Genomic DNA, 27,155 nt, shown 5'->3' on the forward strand with positions numbered 1-27,155 from the left:
CAAGATCTGCGCAAGATCAGTCTCCTCACTACCCTCGGGGTGCTTTACTGGGCGTTTGCTAACTAAACGAGGTGGTAAGTATCCTCAACAAAGCCTTCCCAAGACCGCAAATACTTACCTTATTTATTGTCAATATCACATTTATATTCTCACTTAATAAACCATTGTGTGCATCTTATTGATGGTTTGGTCTTTGCTCTTTAGCTTGTTTTTCTCAACAGGCACCGGTTTTGTTTACAACAAAAATTACAGAGCCCATTAAGTCTTTGTAAAGGGGAAACATTTCTGCACATACATTAATAATTTGTGTCCTCAAATGAATAATTATGGCAGATGAATTAGACATGTAATGTGGAAACAAAATAACACAGCTTTGTTGAACAGCAAAATCTGAAATCACATCTGTCACCACAAATGTATAAACTAATAATATCAAGAAGACATGCTAGACTCTTATTTTCACATGCAAAACCTCTGTCTGTACAAATTGCACAGAGGTTTGATATTGCACTTTGGCATCTAACTTTAGCGAGGTTGGCAGATGAGGGGGACAGATTTATCATGAGTCATATAGCATCTCTGCAGATTTGAAATCACTACCAGATATAAAATACATTACAACCTCAAACCCAGTAAGAAAGTGTCAGAAAGATTATGGCTGTTTCCTGCATCCAGCAAACTGAATTCCTCACATGACAAGAACTTTTTCCAGTGTGGCAAAAAGCACAGTATTCCAAATTATGAAGATAACAAAATGTCGTATATGTAATGAAAAAATGGCAAGGGTAATGGAGAAAAAATAACAGACAAGGGATAAAACAATGAGCACTGTTTCTAAACAAACAAAGCTAGCTGCTGGATTCAGGAAAGGCTAACAATTCATCAGAATGACAAAACACTGAAGAGGAAACACAGGACAGAACGATGACACACAAACAGACACAGAAAAAGACATAGCCAAGCAGAGGAAAAACCACGCTTGGCGGTGTGGAGACAAAACAGATATGTAGGTACTGCACCTTCGTCCTGTTCTGGGCTAATTTCTGGGCCGTCTGCCAGGCATGGAATAAACCAGACAGGAGAGTAATGGGTTAGAGCAATGCACAGGAGACCCTGAGTACATCACAGGGAGGAAGGCAGGGATTGGGTGTATGTTAAAAATAATAATCCTAATCTGTAGTGCCTCTGCTCTGCACTTCGCTGTTTTGAGTAGCTCATTGCTTGTACGGTTGTGTTTGTGTATTTGTGTCATAAACATCACAGGTGTGGATACCTACAAATTTTAGGTAGTGTACACTCCACTAGTATTTGAAGATAAAAGGACTATGCTGCAGGGGTTTAGGCTACAGAAGACCAAGTGCTTGTGATGGAAATTCATACATGGACATTTACGACTGAACCACTTGCGAGAGACCATGAAATGTGACCGTTTCAGAACATGAAGCAGACATTTTTAATGGCATGTCGTAGCTTTCTAACAGTATTGTGTGAAATATTGTGCAAGTGGTTAAATACTCAGGAGTTACCAAGGTTATATGTGCAAAATTACAATGTTAAATACTGTTCCAGTAGACTCTAGGTAAGTACTGGAGAGCTACTTGAAGGTGTATGTAGAATTTAAAATATTAATAGTACTTAACAGAGTTGTATGATGCTCATGAGTTTTGTTTGATGAACATGTTTCACAATGTGGTGAATTTTGCACATATTGTGCAGTATTGCACATGCATCCAAAAATGCTGCAAAGCCTATAAAGTCTGTGACCTACCTTTCCACGAGGAGCAAGAAATCTTCTCATCCAATGTGAACCCTCCAGTTACACTCCTCATTAACTTACAGTATCCAATAGAAGTGAGTACGCCTCTGATATCACTTACATGTCAGATAATTCAAAATTGTATCACCTCTCAATAATTGCATTGTTTGTCAGTTGAAAAGTAGCACATTTTCTCCTATGAACGATCAAAAACAAACACGGACCCAAAAGAAGACCTCAGTGCAACAAAAGTGAACACAGGTGTAATCACTAACACACTCGCTGGAGAACCTGTGATCACTGAAACTAAATTGAGCGCACCTGTGATTTGCAGTTAGCCTAACAACGTGAATGTGGTAATACAACTAGCTGTTAACCCCAGAACCTTCTCAGTTTTGGACCTATGGGCTGTGTCAATCTACTCATTGGCATCATAGCTGCACATGGAAAAGAATTGCCAGAAGAATTGAAATCTCTGACTGGTGACACTTAAAAATGATGGAAGGTGATACAGAGAAATAAATGACCTAGTAATCAGTCAAAGCCAGTTACAGCAGTGAATGGCAATACAAAACAAGCCACGATATCACTAACCAGAGCCAAAGTGGTCATCCTAAAACAATATATATCGATCTGACCAGTGGTGTACAGGTTAGGCAGAGTTGCAGTTTGATGGTGAAAGCAGTCTTTGTGCAGGTTTGAGGAAACCGATCCCTACTTTGTTCTCTCCAGAGTTAGCTGCTTGCTGCTTTGGTGCTTCTAATGCTCCTGCAGTTATTGGTAGACTTTTTGTCGTGGCTGCCGGGCTAACTAAGCTTAGTTACACTCATGTCCCGGTGTCTAGTTGCAAGACACAAACCACTACTGACCAAACACCATAAAGGCTCATCTGGCATTTGCAAAAAAATATCTAGATAAACTTCAAGACTTTTGGAATAACATCCTGTTGACTGATGAGTCAACGGTGGAACTTTTTGGAAGACATGGGTCCATTACATTTGGTGTACAGGTAATACTGTGTTCCACAAAAGAACATCATACCAACAGTGAAACATTGTGGTGGTAGTGTGATGGTGTGGGGCTGCTTTGCTTCCACAGAACCTGGACAACTTGTCATAACTGATGGAGTCATGAGTTCTGTTCTCTATCAGAAAATCCTCCTGGAGAATATCCACCTATCAGTTCATGACCTAAAACTCAAGCTCAAATGGTTGTGCAGCCCACAATCAAATCCACCTTTGAATGGCTCAAAAAGAACAAAACTAAGGTTCTGGTGTGGCCAAGTCAAAGTCCGGACTAAATCTTGATTGAGATGCTGTGGCAAGACCTTAAAAGAGCAGTTCATGATCTAAAGTGGCCGAACTAAAACTAATCTGCAGAGAAGAATGAAACAAAATTTAGAAACTGTACAACTTACTTTAGTTTGGTATTACATTTTGCTATGTAGAATATGTCCTGCCTGTGGGCAAAACAGGTTACCCAGCTAAATAAACATTCTCACAAATAAAACACATTGCTCTCTTCTACATTGTTAATACTACCTCTCTGTAATAGTCAAAAGCCAAACAGTTCAGAATACCACATGAAATCTCCATCTTGCAGCTGTTAGGGTAGCAAAACAACAATGTCACATTTTATATAAGCATCATCATTCTGCTGAAAATCAGACTCAAGACAAACTTTATCCATATTTGGTCACTTTGGCTTCCGGTCTCAATTAGCCTGGCCTGGAACACTGAGTATCACAATTATTCAGATTAATTAATTTATAACATGCAGTTTAAATTTTTAAATATTTGGACACTGACACAATTTTCAGCATGGTATGCTTCGGGTCATTGTCCATCTTTACCGTGAAGTGCCATCCAATGAATTGTAAAGCATTTGGCTGAAGATGAGCAGATAATATTTCTCGAAACATTTCAGAATTCATACTGCTGGTTTTGTCTGTATTTGCTCTGGTGAAGTCTTCTCTTAATTGTTGACTTTGACACAGATACACCTACCTCTTGGGTAGTGTTCTTGATATGGCCAATTGTTGTGAAGGGATTTTTCTTGACCAGGGAAAGGATTCTTCTGTCATATACCACACTTGTTTTCCGTGGTCTTCCAGGTCTTTTTGCTTTGCTGAGCTCACCAGTGCATTCTTTCTTTTAAAAAATGGACCAAACAATTGACTTGGCCACACCTAATGTGGTTGCTATCTCTATGATGGGTTTGTTTCAATTTTTCAGCTAATGATGGCTTACATCACTGATGGTAACAGTTCTTTGGTTTCATATTGAGACCCGACCTCACCAGATTCCAAATGCAAATACCACACTTGAACTGAACTCTAGACCTTTTATCTGCTCCTTGTAAATGAAATAATGACAGATTAACACACCTGATCATGAAAGAGCTGAGCAGCCAATTATCCGATTTCTTTTTGTCCCATAAAAAGGTGGAGGGCACATATAAAATGTGTTGTTATTCCTCCACCATTGACTTGATTTGGATGTAAATACCCTCAAATTAAAGCTGAAATCCTGCACTTAAAGCACACCTTGATTGTTTCATTTTAAATCCATTGTGGTGGTGTACGGAGCCAAATTGCTGAAAATTGTGTCTGTCTCCAAATATTTAGGGACCTCACTGCATGAACTAGGGCCAGCTGCCTTTTTGGACTGCACAGTGCATGTTGAGGAGAATGAAAGCCTCAACATTGAAGTCCATGGGAAACCAACACACACACACCAATATCTGCTGTCTGATTCCCACCACCAATGGAACATAAACTGGGGGTCATCAGAACCATAGAGCACCGGGCTGAGAATCTTCCTTCCAAAGTTGAAGGAAAGAAGCAGGAACACACTCAGTCAGGAAACCACTGAGGTACTATAGCTACCCCACCTGGGTGTTTATCAAATCTACAAACATATGTAGGAAACACAGCACCACAACAAACAGAGAAGTAAACAGGAGATACTACATTGTTTTACCATACGTAGTTGGAATATCTGAAAAATATATATGCCGGCGCACTTCAAACCCAGTAACAGTGAGACACTTATCAAGCACCTATAACACAGCGATATGGTGTCTCCATAGAAAGTGTCGCCATTGTTAACATCTTGAGTCACTTCTGACATGGCAGATTCATATCTTTTGTTGTGTTAACTGGCAGCTCCACACCATGATTGCTGTCATTGTTGTTGGACCACACAGTTTAAAAAAACAATTCACACCTGGAGTCATGTGAATCCTGGTCATTAATGGGCCATTAGCCATGTGACCTGGAGTGACTACAAATTCCGTAACTCCCCATTAGTCAGTTAGAATTGAATAAGCCTCCTGGATGAGAAGTGAAATGTCTTCAAGAGTCTACAAGGGAAGGTCCAGTTGATTTCTACTGAAGCTGCTACTGAAGTAAATAATATATCATTAAAAGCTGATAAATATTAAATAAATTACCATTACATAATTAGAAGGAACATGACAGACATTGTTTTGGTACAGTACTGTGCATACAATAGATAAATAGATATCAAGCTATTGTCAGATCTCATTGGTTATATAGTCAGATAATAAGACCTATAATTTGGTATAGTGGCAAATAAGGAAAAAATTCTAAAATATCTTAGAAAGTAAAGATTTACCATTAGATTTACGAAATTAAAAATTCAGGCCCCACAGTAAGAACTCAGTGCAACAAAAGTGACTATTTTTTAAATTACCAAGATTTAAATAATTTATTTTGAAAGTACTTTGTATGTCCACCTTTATTTAAAACGACAGACTCAATCCTACTCAGCATGGAGGACACCATATTTGTGGAGATCTTCTGTCATTCTTCAGACACACCTTTTAGCTGTTCTTTGCTGGAGGGATTGTGGTGCTCTGCCTTTCATTTTAAACTACCCCAAAGGTGTTCTTTTGGATTCAAGTCGGGCTATACATACTTTACCAGGTCATACTTTTCCTCTTTTTTAGAAATCCTTGTGGGATTTTTGCAGTGCACTTTGGAACATGTTGGAATATTTTTCATCTGCCAGGCTTCTGTGGACTGAGAGTCATTTTGTCAGCCCGTATTTTGGTGCTTGACCCATGTGAGCCAAACTAATGCGTCTTGGTCTCATGTGACCAAAGAATGTCAGATGACGATCACACTTCTTTTCACGCAATCCAGCAATGTTTTATCTTGCAGTTTTGTACTGAAGAGCAAGCAATGCCATCCGTAGAAGATGATGTTATGCAATAACCTTAACACCGTGTGAACTTCAACAGTAACTCTAATTTCAAGTGATAACCCTTGGGTCAAATGAAGCACCTGCTTATCTGTTTTCAGAGGTAGACCAGAAAAGTAGTGTAATGTCAATAGCGTCATTTTAGAAGGACAACAACTGCAGCTCTGATTAGTGGTACTATACCTCAGTGTTTTCCTAATGATTACTGCTGCAACTGTGTTTTGACTGATTTTTACTTTCTCACTGATCTTCTCATATCCATTCCCATCTTTGTGAAGACACATAATCAGATATTTCAGTTCCAGTTCTGTTCATTTTCAGAGCAATGATGCAAACATGTGCAGATGGACACAGAGCATACATTCAAAACAGACAAAGTTCTCGTGTTTACAGCTCATTATGTAACTATGGTCATGCAGTTGGGCTGATTCAAGTTCACAGGTGTTCTCAGTTGTGTTGCAGTGATCACAGATGTATTCACTTTTGTTGCATTGAATTTCTATATCAGGGCCTCTACTGTTCAACAACAACAAAAATGCACTCACTGAAAAAGGATACAAAGTGAAGTAATTCGATAATTAGATAATATCACACAGGGGTATACTTGCTTCTGTTGTATCCAGTATTACTGTATATTACCAGTTCAAAACCAAAGCGCAACAGTCGAGCTAAATTTGAAGCATAGGAGACTTGGCAGGCTTGTAAAAATACATGTGCAATTTGCTAACCTCAGAGGAGTGTGTACACACACTCTGAGCTTGTTTAAGTGTGTGCTATGAGTGTATTCACCTTGATGCGGCTGACAGCCTCCTGTGCTTGCATCATGCGGATGTTCTTGGACGGTGTCTTATCTGACAACAGCTGAGTGGAGCCCAGGTAGTTGGCTGCAAAGATTATCCCATCAATCAGGTCCTCTGGGTCACAGGGGCCAGGCACTGAAGTGATAAGAGCGGGATAAAAATTATTTTATAAAGTGATTTAAACTCGAGTTTCACTCACAGTTTGATCAGTTGCTAATTAATCACATCTACTTGTATTGATCAGTCTTACAATCAAAAGTTGTAAACTCTGATTTCATTGACCTCCAGTTCCCAAACAAAGAAATACACAGTAGAACCAACAACAATTATACACAAACATTTATTAAGTACTACAGACAAACAATAAACAACAATGACATAACAACAACAGACTGAATAAATTAACGAACAAATGCAGATAAATTAATTGTGATCGTCACTGGAAGCAGTTGGTAGAAAGGTAGTGAATTCAGAATCACTCTGGAATTGGAAAACCAGTTATAATTTCTAAATTTATCCTTTTAGCAGAAGGAAAATGATACTTGCGCAGCCTTTGTAGGAGGAAGAATGAGGCCACTGCAGAATGTGTAGCGGTGATGATCTGATGGATAAGTTGGTTCAGGAACGCAGACACAAGGAGGCACTTTGACCGGTTTGTGTCCCAAAAACGTGCCAAAGTAAGACTGAACATATAGTACATAAACATGTCATTTTTCCCATATTTTCTCATTTTTAAAGGCAGCTAAGTAAACTTTAGTAAACATGCACTGGTATTTCAATAGAAAGACAGGTCAATATGACCTTGTGTTAACTGATTACACTCATGCAGTATATATAGTTACACTGAAAATATACTTTTTTACAATATATGGCAATGCCCAAGTTACAAATTGTAACTTTCCTGCAGAGTTGACAGCCCTCCACAAGAGGGCACTACAGCAAGATAATTGTCAAACTGAAAAAAGCACAAATTGAGGACATCATCCTGAAGTGCCTGCTGCAGCCATATTCACTCCAACTGCGGCTCACACTCATGCCATGTTTAAAACTTCTACCAATTGTTGTATTTGAAAGTAAAAGCAAAACTTGCCACTTGTCAAATATGTTTTTAATACTAAGAGTCAAAGCCCACAGTTATACAGAAAATATTCATGCTGTTGTCTTATTAAAGTTAACTTAAGCAGTCCTACTTTAAGTAACCATAGGAAAATAAAGCCCTAGTTTAAAGTTATGTCGTATGTTTCTTTAAGCCATTATAAAGGAACCCAGTTTTAAGCCAAGTTTTAGTTTAAGTTTTCATGAAAGAGAACGTTTCAAAAAGCTTTTTTTTTCTCTCTGAGCCCAAGCGAGCCTTCTTGTATTCCAGCGACTTTCTTTTATACAGAGAGTTTTGGAGCCAAATTCAAATCAGCATCGGACCAATCGTGGATGTGTTCATCCCTTGGGGTGGTATTGAGCTTCACTGTCCAGGAGAGGTCAGAGGCCAAATACCTTTAGAACTTAATCTGAGGTGAATTCTTAAACATACAAATTAAATTGTTAAATACCTATGATGATCACAGATCTAAAATAACACCGAATAGGGGATTAGAATGACACCAAACATAATATGTTTATCTCATATGGTTCCTGAGATGATAAAAGCTGTAAACACAACGATAAAGTTACAGTTTAGGCTACATGAAAGTAAATTTATAACAGCTAAAAACACAAGCATACACATTCAGTAATAAGAAAAAGAAGACAGGAAATTTATATGCTGAGAATAAAAAGTCTCTCTCTGCTTTTATGGCTGTGTGGTGTGTGACAGAGCAGGAAGTGGGGGTGGGGGGCGGTGTTGGTGTTGGTGTCTTGTGTGCTTCTCCAAAAACACTTCAGATTCGATGTGTTCTTCTTCCATACTAGTCCTACTCAACCTGGTACCAGAGATTGAGTGCAGATCGTCCGGTGATGCTGCATTTCCTTAATGTTCTGATTTAAACTGTTCGGTTCATTCCTGTTTAGCAAGTTCTGTGTGTTAGGTAGGGAGGTCAGAAGGTCACCATGAAGAATGCAAATCCTCTTCTGCAGAGGTGTGGTTTTCCTCACAGTTGACACTTTATGACCCTTATCAGATTCTGGAGGAGGTAGGAGGCCTCCTGTTGCCTCCAAGAGAGCCGTGAGTAGTTATCCATCCATCCATCCATCCATCCATCTTCTTCCGCTTATCCAGGGCTGGGTCGCGGAGGCAGCAGGCGAAGCAGGTCATTCCAGACGTCCCTCCCTTCAGCAACGCCTTCCAGCTCTTCCTGGGGGATCCCAAGGCGTTCCCAGGCCAGACAAGATATTAAATCCCTCCAGCGAGTTCTGGGTCTGCCTGTCTCCTCCCAGGTGGACGTGTTCGGAAAACCTCCAAAGGTCCAAAATGGTCTTTTAGTAGCTAACAAATGATCAGTGGATGTTCCATTTGGACGTGAGTTTGGGGTTAGCTGTCTTCTGAAATGGTGTTTTACCAAATTTACAGCTTTGGGAAAGGATATCTGGATTCTCTGTGTGATGCTCCGGAATGTTCTGCTCCTCAGTCCGTTACAAATAAATAATCACAACAGCAACAGCAATATGCTCTCAGGCAGATAAATTTCCTAGCAGATATCTTAGCTCACAGCACTTTGGAGTGCGTACATGTTGTTGGGGGCAGGAAAGACAGCCACATTTATACAGAGCCAAGTATTTGTCCCCCTCTAGAAATCTTCTATTGTTGCATATTTGTCACACTTAAATGTTTCAGATCACCAAACAAATTTAACTGTAAGACAAAGATAAACCGGGCTGCACAGTGGTGTAGAGGTTAGCACTTTCGCCTTGCAGCGAGAAGATCCCTGGTTCACGTCCCGGCTTTCCCGGGATCTTTCTGCATGGAGTTTGCATGTTCTCCCTGTGCATGTGTGGGTTTTCTCCGGGTACTCCGGCTTCCTCCCACAGTCCAAAAATATGCAGAGGTTAATTGATCATTCTAAATTGCACGTAGGTGTGAATGTGAGAGTGATTGTGTGTCTCTGTATGTAGCCCTGCGACAGACTGGCGACCTGTCTAGGGTGTCCCCTGCCTTCACCTGAGTCAGCTGGGATAGGCTCCAGCCCCCCCCCACGGCCCTAATGAGGATTAAGCGGTGTATAGATAATGGATGGATGGATGGACAAAGATAAACCAAGAAAAAAAGATAAAATTCCTTATTATCAGGTTGTCCCAATAGCTCTCTGAAACATCTACAGCTGATCCAAAACGCTGCAGCCAGAGTACTGACGGGAGTTAGCAAGAGAGATCATATTTCTCCTATATTGGTTTCTCTTCATTGGCTTCCTGTTAAATCTACAACAGAATTCAAAATCCTTCTTCTGACATATAAAGCTCTTAACAACCAATCTCCATCATATCTTAAAGACCTGATAGTACCATATTATCCTAGCAGAACTCTTCACTCTCAGACTGCAGGCTTACTTGTTGTTCCTAGAATCTCTAAAAGTAGAATGGGAGGCAGAACCTTCAGTTATCAGCTCCTCTCCTGTGGAACCAGCTCCCAGTTTGGGTTTGGGAGGCGGACACCCTCTCTATTTTTAAGACCAGGCTTAAAACCTTCCTTTTCGACAAAGCTTATAGTTAGGGCTGACTGGGTGACCCTGACGGGGTGAGCTGGTGTTTTCATTTGCAAAACTGACTTCCCCTCTTGACGTCCCTTTAGTTTGCCCCTAGTTATGCTGCTATAGGCCTAGACTGCTGGGGAACCTCTCTGGATGCACTGAGCCCTTCTCTAACTACCTATGTATTTACTATATATACCATTATTGCATTACATTCACTCTGTTTCTTTCTGTGTCCTTTCTCCGAGTGTCCCTGGTCCCAGAGCTGGATGCTGGATGCTTCAGATGTGTGGCTGTGTTTTATGGTCCTTGTGTCCCACCCCCCACCTCTCTATCTCTACCCCTCTATCTGTATCCCTCTATCTCTACCTTTCTACCTCTTCTGTCCCTCTCAACCCGCCCGGCCAGCAGGCAGATGGGTCCCCCCACATTAGAGACGGGTTCTGCTCGAGGTTTTTTTCCCTGTTAAAAGGGTGTTTTCCTTGCCATTGTCGCCTTTTGGCTTGCTCTGGGGGTCAGGCATATGGGTTCTGTAAAGCGTCTCGAGACAATTTGACTGTAATTGGCGCTATATAAATAAAATTGAATTGAATTGAATTGAATTGAATTGAATTGAATTGAATTGAATTGAATTGAATTGAATTGAATTGAAAACACAAAATGCATTTTAAATGATGATCAGCCCATCTTTCCCTATGTAAAAAAAAAAAAATGCCCCTTAAATAGAACCTGTCTTGCATTGTGAAGTAGCTAAAGGGTCTCAAATAGCAGCACATGATGCCACGCTCTAAAGAGATTCAAGAACTGATCCAAAACAAAGTCATACAAATTCATCAGTCTGGAATTGGTTACAAAGCCATTGTTGAAGCTCTGGGGCTCCAGAGAACCACAGTGAGAGTCGTCATCCACAAATGGAGAAACATGGAACAGTGGTGAACCTTCCCAGGAGTGGCCGGCCTACCAGAATTCCTCCAAGAGCAACATCTCATCCAGGAGGTCACAAAAGAACCTAGATAAACATCAAAAGAACTGCAGACCTCATCTGCCTCACTAAATGTCAGTCTACATGATTCCACAATAAGGAAGACACTGGGTGAAAATGGCATCCTGGGAGAGCTGCAAGGCGCAAATTCCGATTGACCCAAAAGAAAATTAAGGTTCGTTTGGCTTTCGCTAAAAAAATATCTAGATGAGCCCCAAGACTTTTGGGATAACATCATGTGGACTGATGAGTCAAAGGTGGAACTTTTTGGAAGACATGGGTCCATCTGGTGTAAAGCTAATACGGCATTCTACAAGAATAACATCATACCAACAGTGAAACATGGTGGTGGTAATGTGATGGTGTGGGGGCTGCTTTGCTGCTTCAGGACCTGGATGACTTGGCATAATTGATGGAGCCATGAATTCTGCTCAGAATTTAAATTTTTCCATGGCGATGTAAAAGACTGATCACAAGCTATTGCAAATGTCTCACTGCAGTTGTTGCTGCCAAGGGTGGATCAATCATTTATTAGGTTTAAGGGGGCAATTACTTTTTAACAGGGGTGATATAGGTTTTCAATAAATCTTCAATAAACCATAATTTTAAAACCACATTTGTTAACTTTGTCTTATATCAAAAAATGGAAATATTTGATGATCTAGAACATTTAACTGTGAGAAATATGGAAAAAAAACAGAAGACAACAGAAAGGGGACAAATACCTTTTCACAACACTGTACATATTCTCCTTTGGTCAGGGATTGCACTTGAGGAGTGATCCTCTGAGCAAATAAGCAAAAATAGAAGACTTCTGTAGGGGGGCAAATACTTATACATGGCACTGTATATCATTAATTTGACCACAAGCTATGGGAAAGTCCCTCAGGAAAGTCCACAGATATGCAAACTCATAGAAAAGGTAGATAATAGCATAGAAAAGTTCAATTCAGAGCCCTTGTTCACTGAACAATTTGGCAGTGTTACAGGCTTGAGAGCATTACTTTTACAGTTTTTCTCAGTCGCTTTGGTACATTTCATGAATCATCCTCGACATTTGCAAAACAGTGCATTTCTCAAAACAATTCATACAAACAGCAAAACACCATGGATTACCTGCTAAAGCCAGTCTCTTGCTCAAAATCCTTAGTTCATCTCTCAAAAGTAAATATCTGTGTCAATGAACATGTCAATGCCATCAGAATGACAAGTCCTTGTGTCATTGTGTGTGGATAAGACAGTCAAATTGCTTAGTCATGTTGTCATTATAACAGTGGACTCTGGAGGGATGTTCTGATGTAAACTATGGCTAAAGTTTTGATGACAATTATTGTAAATTGTAAGTTACACCTTAGTGTATGTGGGAGATTGATTGCAAGGGACTGGACAAGATTCATATTTTCGCTTTTACTGTTGTAATTTGTTGACAGACCACGTCATTGCGATACAGAAAGGAAAAAAGCGCTGTATACCACAAAGAGAAAAACAAAAAACAAAAGTAGAAATGCAAACATGGGACAATCTCCTTAGGGAAAACATGCAGTGCTATAGGAATTACAGTGCAGTCTTCCAACACCTCCTGATGTTTCTGTCTGTTGGGCCACAAATTCTCATCCACATCACAAATATCTTCTCTTGCATTTTTGAGTGATTTCAGAAAACCCAAACCCTTCACACATTTCCCTTCATAGAGAAATTCAAGATTCACCTGGGAGCAATTTACCAGTTCAGGACAGATTTAGAAAAAAAGTCTAATGGAAATATATAGAAATATATTTGACATAGTATGACAAGTTGTTCAACCATTTTGCATGTAAAGACTTCTGTGATGAACTAATGCCTAAATGTTGTAGAGGGTGAGACTATTCAACAGAGATGCATTATAATACATTTTGATTAACATGGCATGAGCAACTGATAATGTAGGAAATGGCAGAGAAATGTACATAATCATTTGCATGGATGTACCAAAGCATTTGCAACTTGTTCAAAGAAATGAGAAACTGTTTTTTTGATGTGTACAAGTGACACAATGATGTCAAGATTGAACAAGTAGTTTTGAGAATTTCAATTCTGATCTGAGAAATGTACCAAAGCGACTGAGAAAAATTGTAAGACATTGACCTGGGGCTTATTTCACTGACTTGAGAGCGCTAGTTCATTCTTCATTCTTTTCAATTGTATAGCTTTACAATTTACAGAGTAACTCAACAAATGAAATTGGGCCAGCATCATGTTTCACAACAGCCAAACAGCAGATAAATCTGCAAGAGCTACCTGGCATTTGTTGCTTATGCATTAGTCTCAAGGACGGCATTCGTTTTGTTGCTGAGGAGATGGGCAACAAATAGGGCTGGGAGAGTTTTCAGTCAATCTACTTAAAATATATTTAGATGTCCAACCAATTTCTGAAGATAGGTTGCCCAAAAGGAATTTACTGCACTGATCTACACACTACATGCAGAGCTTAGTCCCAGCAGAAGACACAGTATGGCCATTCCAGCTTTTCTCCCAGTCCAAGTTTTTCTGAATACATTCCTCTGCCTGACTGAGTGGTTGCTGTTTTTAGCTGGCAGCTATTCTATCTATTCCTAAAGTGCAACAACTTTGGTGTGAGTAGCTGATACCATTGTGGTATTGCATTTCCTCATTGTGGCAATCCTATGCACAGCAGTGAATCCATTCAGGCAATCTGACTGCCATTTTGCACCTTATAATTCATGTCTCTTCAGTACTTGTTTATATTATATTTCTCATACTTTGTTATATTTTTATCCATTTCAGAAACCACACATACACGTTTGCAAATATTTACACTGAACTTCCACACACCCTATCAAGCATTTATTCTGCAATAAAGTTTTTCTCACAAATAGTAATTAAATGCTCAACTAGTCCAAGCACTATTTGTGGCCCTTAAAATAGTCACTTCAAGTTTACATGACCTAAACAAGTCCATACTAAAATCTTCACTTTCAGCACTTGCATGAACAAGTGTGAAGTTATGTTTTTGCTTTACACTTGAAATTATCTTACCAGAGAAACATTTTTCCACAAACATTTCATGATAACATTTGAGGTGGTGTAAAATTTGAAGGGTGTCCGTAAACTTTTTTCCACCACTGTATCTTTTAATTCTGTTGCAGTAATTTACTCTAGCTAATAACCAATGCTTAATCTTGTTTGTGATATTTGACAATCACCAGCAGACTGGCAGGAATCTTGTTGTTCAAATATCCCGTTCCTCTTGTGAGATCCAAAAGAAACGGCTTAAGTCATCTATCAACTGTGTGTCACAGCCATCATGAACCTCCTGTCTGAGTGGCCAAATCAGCAGCTAGTAACTAACTTTTCTTTTTCACAGTTCCAGTACACACCTGCCCCTTTTACTGCACACAGCAGCTCCTTCCCTTCAACTTTAAACTGTAAAGCATACCTCTCGAGGGGAAACTTCTACTCACCTTCTACATATGTGGGAAAGGATGCAAGGCTTCTCCTGGACTACGAATAAAAAAAAAAAAGAATGTCAATGTTTCTATTTAAATTACTTCAACTTGATGCAAAAATGTACATAATGCACAATGAATATCTCATAAATAGTCAAATGTTGAACACACCTCTTTACTGGAAGGAGAAACTTCAAAGCTGTCATCCTGAAGCAGATGTCTGCTGGATGACTCTGCTCCAGGAGGAGAGGGTGAGCCTGAACCAGGAGACTGCTGGGAGAGACAAAACCCCAACTGAAATCCTTAATCCTGAACCAAGTACCAATTAAATTCAATGATAACGAGGGCTTCACAGTGAACCAAAAGGTGCTGGGTCATCATAGCCTAACGCTGTGCATGCATTCCACCATGCAGTGTACAAATTTTAACTCTCAGTGAGACAGACCTTTGTTGCATGTCATACGCCCACTCTGTTTCCATACTTCCAATCTCTCTCTATGGCACATGTCAAGAATAGGTGGAAAAGGCCAATATACTGTATATATGCACATTTCTTTAAAAATTAGCTCCTTAATTCTGATTTCCCATTACAAATGTGAAGATGAACTATGTGCCTAAAGACTTGATGTGTAGAAGGTAGAGAATTCTTCTTTCATTAAGAGTTGATGCTCAGAGACTGTCTTTCTGGAGATGCCTTGCATATACTGGACTATCCTAGGATGTCTGTACATAATCAGTTCCAGGTCATTGAAGCTTTGAAGTTTCTTTGAGCACATAGGCTTGGTTTTACAGCCAAAACAGCATGTTTGTTTTGTAGTTACATTTCCTTAAGTGAGATTTTCCTTAGTTGTGCCTTAACCATTTCGAACAGAAAACCAATAAAAGATTACTTAGTTATGATGAACTTATTCAGGAGCCCCTAGAATATTCTCAAAATCTAAACAGACACCAGTTTAGTGGTTTAACACTGACTTTAGATGTCAACAAGAACTACACAGCGATGCAGGCATGTTTGCTGGACAAGCTAATTACATCAGCAGGTACCGTGTATGACCAAACATGTTCAAGTGAATTAAATGTGGAAGGAGATATGCAGTCATGAACAAAAGTTTACATACACTTGTTAAGTCCATGTATATCAAGGCAGTCTTGAGTTTTCAGTGACTCCTACAGCTCTCAATTTTCTATGATGGAGACCCATGCATCTTTGTCACAAAAAACAAAACAAGCGCTTTGGTACTTTAATAGATTTATTATAGCTTTTCTGGAAATATGTCAAAATCTGCTGGGTTAAAAAATATGCATACAGCAAAGCTAATACTTGGTTAAACAACCATTGGCCATTTTCACCTCAGTTAAGCACTTCTGGTTGCTGTCCACAGGGTTCTGGTTGTATTTTTGACCACTCCTCTTGACAGAATTGGTGCAGTTAAACTAAACTTGTTGGCTTTCTGGCACAGGCTTGTTTCTTCATCACAGTCCACAGGTTGTTGATGGGGTTTAAGTCAGGACTTTGGGGAGATCAGTCGAAAACCTTAATTCTAGCCTAACCATTTCTTTACCACTTTTAATGTGTGTTTGAGGTCTTGTTGAAACACATAACTGCTTCTAAGGTCCAACTTGTGGAGGTAATCGTTGCTCATTAATCAATTTACTTTGTGGAGAGCTCCAGTTCTACTGGCACCAAAGCAGTCTCAAAGCAGAAAACCACTACAATGCTTGATGGTAGGTTTGGTGTTGTTGGGGATAAAGGCCTCATCTTTTATCCAAACACATTTCTGGTCATTGTGGCCAAATAACTTACTTTTTGTATCATCTGACCACAGAACTGTCCTCCAGAATGCCTTTTCTTTGTCCATATGATCAACAGCAAGCTTCAGTCAAGCTTTAAGGTGCCATTTGGCACTGTGGACACTGACACGTGTGTTCTAGCAGCTTCTAATTCACTGCAGACTTGGTTGATTCTTAACCATCATGATCATTTGTCTCTCAGCAGCAGGTGTTAGCTTGTGTTTTCTTCCTGATCGTGGCGGTAACACAATGTACCATGCAGTTTGTATTTGAAACAATTGTTTGTACAGATGATTTTGGGATCTGTAGCTGCTTTGAAATGGCTCCAATTGACTTTCCTGACTTGTTCAAGTCAGTGAATTGCTCTTTCCAGTCTTTGCTGATCACCTCAGACTTTCCTACTGTAGTGTTTGTGGCTGAGTCAAATGAACATATCAAATGGGCCCTACTGAAATTGGTTTTAAAAAGTCATCAGCTGTAGTCAATTGCAATTACCAAGAGAAAGTTATGAGGTCAGCAAATTTTGCTACATCTGAGTAAGATCTGTAATAAATCACTGAAAGCACAAAAATGTAAGATTGTTTTGTTTTGTTTCCTTTTTTTTTGACAAGGATGCATGTGTTTCAGTGATTGCAGACCAGAGGTATAGGAGTTATTGAAGACTGAAGAGTGACATGATATTCATGGTCTTTACAAGAGTAAGTAAATTTTTGTTCACGACTACATATTTCTGCAATTGAGACCCCATAGAAATCTGTATTCTGGCAATGTGATTACAGTGAATCAAGGACAGTCATAAAGGACTTCAAACAGATTTTGATAGCATCTTGGAAAAGGAGACTGTCCCACTTGGAACAACTGGAAGTCAGCACAGAGATTATTAAATGTGCATCAAACTGTATGGACGTGTGAAAGACATCTTAGTCTCTTTGGAACAGAAACAGCAGAAAAACAACAACACCCACACTGATGCAGACAGACGGACGGACGGACGGATGGACGGATGGACGGATAGATAGATAGATAGATAGATATATAGATAGATAGATAGATAGATAGATAGATAGATAGATAGATAGATAGATAGATAGATAGATAGATAGATAGATAGATAGATAGATAGATAGATAGATAGATAGATAGATAGATAGATAGATAGATAGGTGGTACCATTTCTTTACAAAGTGAATTTATGAGCTATTGCAACCACAACCATCGTTAAAACTCTCAATTTCTGTACAAATGCACAAAAGATTTGAAATAAGAAATAGTATTTAAAATATAATTTGGTGTAATATCAGAATTAATTATAAAAATTATTAAACTTCTGAGACAACTGACACCACCAGTGCTATAAAGCATTAACACAATGGAAAAACATCACAAACTTAAACCAGTCAAACCTCATTTTGCTCATGATCCTGGGGGTCAGGGTGTTGCTTCTGCTTGGCTTGTTCCTCCTCGTACTTTTCAACCTGATACATCCAAAAGTTTTCCATGATTTACAGTAAATGCTGAGACGAAGCTGAACCTCACCAAGTGCCACAGATGAACTAGCAATGAGAATGGCAGTGTGTGGATAAATACAATACCAGCGCCAGCAGACTGAGAATCAGCTACTCAAGTGACACTGAGATATCAGGGTTCATCTCGGAATCAGCAGTCTGTCAGCCTGGATTTGCTCTTGTGATACTGTGATGCCATGACGTCTTTAATCAACAGATAAATTTACACAGTATGGCATGGAAACATTAATCTAGATATGAACTTTAAAGCATTATTGTTATTAAAAGCACTCAGGCTGTTATGTTCCGATCATGGTGATGTAAACAGGAAAACGGCCCCCGTCATCCTGTTATTGGATCCTAATTGAATTATTTAGCTTGTCTTACCTGCTACCTTTCTCTGTTTGACCACTGCTGAATAATTCATTGAGGGGAGGGAGTGACTACAATGGCAGTTGCAGGAGAGCAGCACCACTTACAGTCATGCACAAAAGCTTATATACACTTGTAAAGATCATGTATATCATGTCAGTCTTGAGTTTCCAGTGACTCCTACAAGTCTTAATATTCTATGATGAAATGACTGAGACATAAATATCTTTGTCACAAAAAACAATTATGCATTTTGGTTCTTACATAGATGTAATGGAAATATGACAAAAGCTGCTGGGTCAAAAATATATAAACAGCAACTTGAATGATCTTATCTTATTATTATCTTATTATATGATTAGAAGCTGCTGGAACACAGGCGTGAGTGAAGTGTGTTGTACGTCGCCATGAGCTGAGAGGCTGCCATGTAAAAAAACAGAAGCCCTTCCTCCAGAAGACTGAAGTTTGCTGCTGATCACATGGACAAAGAAAATGACTTCTGGAGTAAAGTTCTGTGGTCAGAGGAAACAAAAATTTTGCTATGTGGCTATAATGACCATACATATGTTTAGAACATCGAACATGAGGCCTTTAACCACAAGAACACCAACTGTCAAGCAATGATAGTGGTGATAATCTGCTCTGGGGCTGTTTTGTGCCAGTGAAACTGGAGCTTTACACAAAGTAAATGGAGTAATGAAGAAGGAGGATTACCTCCACATTCTTCAGGACACCAAAAATCCGTCAGAAGTTTGGGCCTTGGATGCAGTTGGGTGTTCCAAACAAGACAATGACCCCAAACACACATCAAAAGTGGAAAAGAAATTGTTAAATCGGGTCAGAATTAACAGTTTAGACTAACTTTCTTAAAGCCCTGACTTAAACCCCATTAAGAAACTCTGGACTGTGATGAATATGTGAATTAATGAGTGAATGAGTGATGGATGGACGTCAGAAGAACTCAAGAAATTTTGTTAAGTGCACCAATTCTGTCAGATCAGAGATACAAGTAGAAGCTTGTGGACTGCTAGCAAAATTGCCAATCTGAGGTGAAAATGACCAAAGGACATTTAACCAAATATTAGCATTGCTGTATGTATATTTTTTACCCAGCAGATTTTGTCATATTTCCAGGAGATCTAAATAAATCTTTTTCGTTTTTTGTGACAGACTTTTTAATCAGACCCTTATGGAATATTAGAGCCACGGGAGCCACTTGGAACTCAAGATGATAAATGTGGTCTTTTCAAGTGTATGTAAACTTTTGTTAACCATTGAAATTAGGACTTTTAGTCATGCCAAGAACACAGGTTCTAAAAGACAGACAGACAGACAGACAGACAGACAGACAGACAGTCTATCAGACAGTACCTGGAGCAGTAAGTTAGTAGGTTAAGCGCCTTGCTCAAGGGCCCAATAGTGACAGTCTGGCATAGCCCAAAGCCACCACTCCCCCAATGACTTTGATTATTTGGGTAGTATACTATGCAACAACATTGCAGGTCTATGATGAGGTTTCTGAGGAAACTGGTTAAATTCTGGAGTTCTCCATTACTCCTTCAACTTTACTTTTCTGATGGCAGAATGGAAACATCCTGCCTCTTTTCAAAGTTTAAAAACAAAGCCAGTGCCTTGAAAGTTTAGTAAACCCCAACACAAAGAGGAATTTAATCAAAAACTTAGACAACTACAGTAAGTGATTCCCTGGTTTGACTTTTCTCATATTTCCTGTCTGTCTCTACTAAATCTAAAGGCTAGCATGACAGACATATAATCTTTAAAAACTGAAAAGAACTGTTGTGGTTTTAGAAGGAATTATGCTTTTGAACTGTTTTGTACCTACTTCTCTTCTATATGTTAAACTATGCTAACCATGTCCTCACTCAAGATCTGTGTTGAACACACCAACATGAAATCTGCTCATTTTACTCCCTATAAAAAATAACCTCAGTGCCACATTCCCAAAACTGATGTACACACTATGTATGTGTCTGTGTATTTGTGTGTGTGTACGTGTGTGTGTCCATGGATGCTTTCTGTTCAGATGACTTCATTTGGTTTATAATTTAAAAGAAGCTCATTGTTAAGCTAACAGAAACCTCTTGTTCTTTCTCTCTTATGGGGTTTACAGATGGTGTGGAGGAGAGCGCTACACACAGGCTCAACCACACACCACACACACACACACACACACACACACACACACACACACACACACACACACACACACACTGAGAAAATTAAATAAATGAAATTGTAATGCGCTAAAGTCATTTACTTCTCTATTTTCTCTGCTATCTCCCATATCGAAGTTACTGAATACAAGCTATTACATATTAGCCTCTATTCATATTTGCACCAAGTAAAATTCCAAACAGAACTTAAATTTTAAATCTTTCTACTCATATTAAGCCCTCAATGACAAAGTTCCAATCTATCTTTAAGACTTACTTGTGATTCCTAGAATTTCCAAAAACAAAATGAGTGGCAGAGCCATCAGCTATCAGCCCCTCATCTTTAGAACCAGCTCCCAGATATGAAATGATGAAGATGGTGGTATTAAAAAAAAATTGATTGAACTGAACTGAATTGTTGTGTATCTCCTGATGTGAGGGATGTTGTTGAATAGGTAAACAGACTTTAAGGAGTCTTACCACATATGAGACCAGTCGAGGTATTTTGGATGACCTGACCATTAGTAAAATAAACCAACACATTCCTATTCAAACACTTAACATAATTCCAGTAGAACTTCATCAGTAACAGTAAGAGCTGCTGTACTTACATCACCTCCGAGTGATGGCTGTAGGTCACATTCAGCAGTGGGGCTCAAGTCCTGCCTCATTACCCAAATGGGCTCTTTTGGCTCATCAGGTGTATAAGGAGATCTCACTGTTCTGGTCTTCACTTCCTCTATGGCCTCCTTGATGTCTTTAATGGCTAGAGATATAGCATCCCTCTTCTCCTGACTGTTCCTAACAGCTACAGGCTCCTCTGAAGGACTCATAGCCTGCTGTCCAACTTTTTTCTCTTGACAGGCATCATTGTGGATTTTGTCAGAGTTGGTTTGGGTCTCAGGTTCGGGTTTGTCTTCTTGCTGCAGAAGCTCATTTTCTTCCTCTATGGTGTCTTCTGCAGCACGATCAAGAGAGCTTAGGCTTTCTTTTGCCTCAGCAGTGATGCTGTCAATATCTTCCTCCTGGTCACAGCTGTCAGCACGTGGGTACGGGGCAAATTCAGCCTCCTTTTCGGGGCTGTCTGACTCGCCGTCTGACCGCTCGTCGTAGTGGTGCAGACGGGAGCCCACCGCCTCCTGCTGATGATGATAATCTCTACCTTCCACCGGGCCCTGCAACAGCTGAATCCCAGCCCTTGCTTGCTGGAGAGACTCTGTATCATTTGTCCCACCTGCATCAGATGAAACTAACGTTGGAGCATCACAGATTTCTTCGTAAACATGCTCAGAGAGTGAATAAATCTCATATGGCTCAGAATAGGCATCTAAACTTTCCAAGTTCAGATCAGCTGAGACATTGGACCTTTCCCCAGAGTGGCTGAGGGGCTGGGTAAGGACATAGTTGGAGTATCCGGCATTCAGTATTTCCTCTGCTTCATCATCTCTTTGTAAATTTTGGACATTAGGCAAGGGTTCACGTGGAAGGGGCGGGAGCTGAGAAGGATAGTTGGAACGTGAATGAAGATGTTGCTGTTCAGTCTCTGCACTTTCAGTGTACCCCTCTGCCTTGGACTGTAGTTGTAGCCCATAGCTGCCTGCCTCATTTTCCACCTCTGGCTGCCCCTCAGGCTCCAGAGACATCATCACTAGACCATCGTCTCCCTCGACCCGGTCAGTATGGGTGTGGAAGCCACTCTCAGTACTTGCTGAACGGGCTAGTACTGAATCGTCTCTTTCTCGTTCATCTTCCTGGGTCATCTCTGCATGGTGCTGCTTTTCCTGTTGTGCTGTGTGTTGTGCTCTCTCTGCCTCTCTCTGCTGCCTCTGTCTGTGCCTCTGCTGCTGGGCTCTGATCCGAGCCTCGCTGTCCCCCTGTCTGCGATAACGTGTCACTGCAGGTCGAGGAATGGGCTGAATTTGCTGTGGTTGAGAAGACTGAGCTCCATGTTGAAGCTCTGTCTCTGACTCGTCCTGTGGCTTGCGCATCTGTGGTGCCCTGATTCTGCCACCAGTACTTCCTCCAGCTAAAGCCTCAGAGCGTCTGTAGCGTTTTTCCTGGTTGCTGTGGTTACGGGAACGGCTGTTGTTGCTGTTGTGTTGATTGCGAGGAGGAACATCAGTCTCCTCCATCACTTTCTGACCAGGCTCCATCTCATGGGGATTCATGGCAGTCTGATTCTGGTTTATTTGGTCGTGTCAGAGAACGATTTTAAGAGCCCATCATCAGGAGGGAAAGGTTGCTGGTGAGGAAAGGTGGCAGAGAGAAAGGAAGAAAATATGAGTAACAAAAACGGACAAACATGAGAGAAAGGTCCAGAAGTCTTATGATTGTCACCAGAGGTCTGTAATATGCAGCAGGATTGGAGATAATTAAGGTAACATCAGGTTTACCTCTAGGTTTTTGGTACTATACACAGCAGTTTACTTCTTACTGAGGTACATCACCATGGTAAATTATGCTAAATGTCTTACTTGCTTTAAGCAGGTTATGGTTCCAGAAAAATACACCAGCTACTGACCATTCCAAGTTCTCTTGAAAAGGACATCAGCAACTTATACACAGTAAGGCAGTCATATTGACGAGTATTGAGTAATGTATTTACAGACTCTGCAGGTTTTTGTGGCATTCTGTATTTTATGTTTAAAGGTGTATTTCTTTCATATAATTTGCTAATCATCTGTGAAATATGCCACCCTGATGTTTAGCAGATAGTATATACTAAGTTTTGTCAGGACTTGTGGGACACACATTTTGTACCATTTATCTTCCAATATTGCAATATTTCTCTAATTTTTTAAATGCTTGTGTTGTGCATGAATGAAATTGACACACGAATAAAGTGCTGAGAAAGTATGTGTGAAACAGACTTGTAAAAACTACAATCAGTGTCACAGCTCATCATCCTATTCAACCATGGGAATAGTTCAGTCTGTGCTTCAGTTATCGTATATTAAAACAGTGTGCATCAGTGACAAAATACCATTAATGACATCTTCATAGTGCAATAATACAAACTGTCAATACAAGTACTGCAATGTTAGAAGCTAATGTGGTGATTAACTGGCTATTAGCTTCGCCCATGAGGTGCTTGTTTAATCCAGTTCTTATACTACAATTTGTCTTCTTTATACTACTGGGTGTTATTTCATTGACAATGTTTTCTAAGCTGAGGTAGTTTGTATCTGTCACATTGCTAAGAATGATGCAAGAAATGAAAAAAAGAAAGAAACTCAGCAGCATGTTAAACTAACTCCTGACAGTCTAGCCTGGTCATGTGTCCTTCAACTTGATGAAGCCAATGTGATATTAGTGTCATTAATGTTCATGCCCTGACCCCTTGTGGTCATTTGATGGTATAATATTTAATAGATTTACTGATATGTCCTGATTGCCAACCCTCTCTTGTTAAGAAATAACACTTTAGCTGACGTAGAGGAGTTGCTGTGTTAGACCACTGTGTTAGGAAAATTAGGCCACTTGTGCACAGCTAGGCTATAGTCACACAGTCTATTATTTTCTATTGTTATTAGTTGGTTGAGTCAGATTGTGCTACATTGCATTATACTAACTCACCTGATTGAGCAGGTATCCCATGTACTAGAATGAAAAGTTCCCACCACAACACCCTGGACTTTCCTGTCTTTACTCCAAAAATCGCTTTTAAAAAGGCCAAATAAAGCCTATTCTTAGAAAAAATTTCAGCCCATCAGGTCAGCCTGACTGCCTGTAGCATGGCATCATCTAAATCAGTTCGCTTCAGCATAACCTGTCATGCTGAACAGAGAAACCACTACCACCAACTTAACCTCTCTGGCTTGAACCTTAACCCTTTCAGCCAGTACCACGTCTTGTTCAAGCTGCACCTCACCATGTCCACTCTCCACATCAGCCTGTACAAGCCACACTGCAGCCTGTTCAGCACCACAACAGCTGAGCTTTGCTCGGTATGCTCATCAGGCAACTGCTCAGCTTGAACTGGGCCAATGCCAGGATTTGCACCTGCACCATTCAGCCACCCTGGGCTAAAAATACAGTCCTTTTCTGTACTTACTTAACAGCTACCTAAATGGTTTAGAGTTGCTGTTTTTAGCACCACACTGACCAGCTCCCTATGGTTCAACCACCACAATACCTGCCGTGGCCTCAGACAGCAGCATACTAACCTCAGCTTGCATCTATGTACCCCAGATCTTCAGTCCAAGGATACAGCATCCCCTTCAACAATTCTGTAGCACTAAACATGAAGGAAAAGACCGTGACTGCACCATATGGCATTGTAAAGCCTAAACTGCCTCAATTCAGTTCTGGAAGAGAAAGTGACTTTAGCATTGAAAAGTGGCCTAGATAGCTTACTTGATCCACATAGGCTCTTAACTGAGGACAGACCAATGAATGTTGTTGATCATGTTAAGTTGCCTTGTGGCTGTCAGGTGGAAAAGAGATATCTGAGTGAACAACAGTGTAATGTATGCTTTATTTCAAGAGTATGTTCAGCTGAGCCAAGGAGAATTGATTTACATTTTAGACTCAACTGAAGTGAAAATTGCTGATGCATATGTGTTCCAAGGGTTCTCATCTGCATTTAATACACTGGTGGTAATGTTGAGACACATGGATGGTCTTGTCTAGTTTAAACTAATATTTGGATCTCACAAAGACACACTCCTCAGCACCTGCCCAGTAGCTGTAGGGATAGCTTTGCTGAGTACTAACAATGGCCATGATCTGCAGCAGTAGTGAGTAGGTTTATACCCTGCAAGACCTTACTGAATGGTTGTATAAAGGGACACAAACAATCCCTGATTCCTGACATGCATTAGAGTCCAACCAGAGTTCATTGATACTGCATAGAAAGATAAGAAATCTGCCAAAGGCTCAAAGTGTTAAACCAGTCATTTTCTACCTCAGCAGTGACTCCACAGTGGTCAAGCTTCCACAGACGTCTTACTGGCAACATAAAGCTCCTCCAAATTCTAAATCAAAGACAGTTCAACCCACGAGCATGAGGAGAGAATGCTATAAAACATACTGAGTGTAATCCTCTATTGCTCATGATCAATACCTCAATACCACTGAAGAACACCCTGCTTGGATTAATAATAAATGAAAGTGTTGATAGTGTGGGTGTGGTTCGACTTTAAAGGACTGTACTCTAAAGAAGCTCTGCTCCACCCTGCAATGAACAGAGCCAGGCGGTACTTCATGAAGTGGCATGTGTTGTCAAGTCGAGCCTCCCTGCTGTTAGTGTACCTACCACTGTGGTATATCTGGATTATGCCAGCCACTGAGGGTGTGTCAGGCTAAAGGTGGACCTGTCCAGCTCTGCCATAGAAAGACTCTGACACTGTGCTGGATGACAGATCTGGACAAACTGTAATAGTGGCTGCTGCAGTCCAGCACATTGGGTAGCACAACGTAGAGGAGCTACAACCGTTAGACGGAATTGAGCATCAGGGAGTAATAGAGTCATTTGAAGTGTCTGCCCACACAGCCATGAGCCTACTACTCCATCTGCTGAGCCTTCACTGCAACTGAACTCGATTTAACTTCCCAGTCTTGTCCAGCAAACATATTGAAGACAGAATTGCACCAGCATGTTGAAAGACTGTAGTAGCTGATAATATACTGCTCTATTGAAATGACAAGAAAGTGACATGTTGCTATGAAAAGCAAGAAGAGATCCAACATCACGTCTCTCCCCTGGAGGCAATCTAAAGCTCCACTTCATACAGTACTTGTGGCTATTCTCTGAGCTGCTACCAAGCATAAATGGACTTCTAGCACTAATTTAATGCTCCCGTTTTTGGATTTGTTACACCTTTTTTACAACTCTTTCCATCAGGATGTTTGACATAACTTTTGTCATTAAATCTGTCCCTTGCAACTAACATAAGAATATGTGAAGGTTAGGGGCATTTTTTTGTGTTAGGTAAAGGATCAAGGGTTAACAGATAGACGACCAGTCAAAAATTTGGACACACCTTCTCATTCAATGGTTTTTATTTAATTATTTTCTACATTGCAGATTAATACTGAAGACATCAAAACTATAAAAGAATACATATGGAATTATGCTGTAAACTAAAAAAGTGTTAATCTTCAGTATTAATCTACAAAGTAGAAAATAATACAAATAAATAAAAAGCACTGAACAAGAAGGCATGTCCAAACTTTTGACTGGTAGTGTATATTCTCACGATTCAAGAATGTGCTAACTTTTTAAATATTTTACTAAGATCTTTTCCAGGAGCCAGTCAATGTTTATTTTTGGAGCTATTAAAACATAGCCATTGCTAGATGGCCATTTGTGATATCTCCACTAACCACAAACTGGAGGAGAGAAGAATACATCTCTTTCTCTCTCAGCAGCTGGGATGATCAAATTTTGATGATAATCAAAACTGGTGACAAGGTGTGGGTCTGTGGCTACCACTGAGACAAGAAACAGCAGTTTTCACAGTGGAAGTGGCTGCAGTTTCTAAA

General features: G+C 40.1%; 1 protein-coding gene across 7 annotated transcripts in view; it reads right to left on the reverse strand.

Annotated features, from left to right (window-relative positions):
• Positions 1–27,155, reverse strand: part of apba1a (amyloid beta (A4) precursor protein-binding, family A, member 1a) — a 62,430-nt gene that overhangs the window by 21,187 nt on the left and 14,088 nt on the right. For 3 of the 7 annotated variants that reach the window (XM_035955569.2, XM_055011351.1, XM_035955570.2), the window contains 6 exons: positions 21,281–22,911; positions 18,022–18,093; positions 14,999–15,100; positions 14,843–14,882; positions 6,772–6,917; positions 1,020–1,052 (listed from right to left, as the gene is read on the reverse strand). In XM_035955569.2, coding sequence (XP_035811462.2) covers positions 1,020–1,052; positions 6,772–6,917; positions 14,843–14,882; positions 14,999–15,100; positions 18,022–18,093; positions 21,281–22,837 — 1,950 coding nt within the window. In that variant the 5' untranslated portion in view covers positions 22,838–22,911. The remainder of the gene's footprint in view (positions 1–1,019; positions 1,053–6,771; positions 6,918–14,842; positions 14,883–14,998; positions 15,101–18,021; positions 18,094–21,280; positions 22,912–27,155) is intronic. The other 4 variants (XM_035955571.2, XM_023286574.3, XM_023286571.3 and 1 more) reach the window with 4 other exon arrangements.

The sequence above is a fragment of the Amphiprion ocellaris genome, chromosome 6 (genome assembly GCF_022539595.1).
Source record: "Amphiprion ocellaris isolate individual 3 ecotype Okinawa chromosome 6, ASM2253959v1, whole genome shotgun sequence".
Classification (NCBI taxonomy): Eukaryota; Metazoa; Chordata; class Actinopteri; family Pomacentridae; genus Amphiprion; species Amphiprion ocellaris.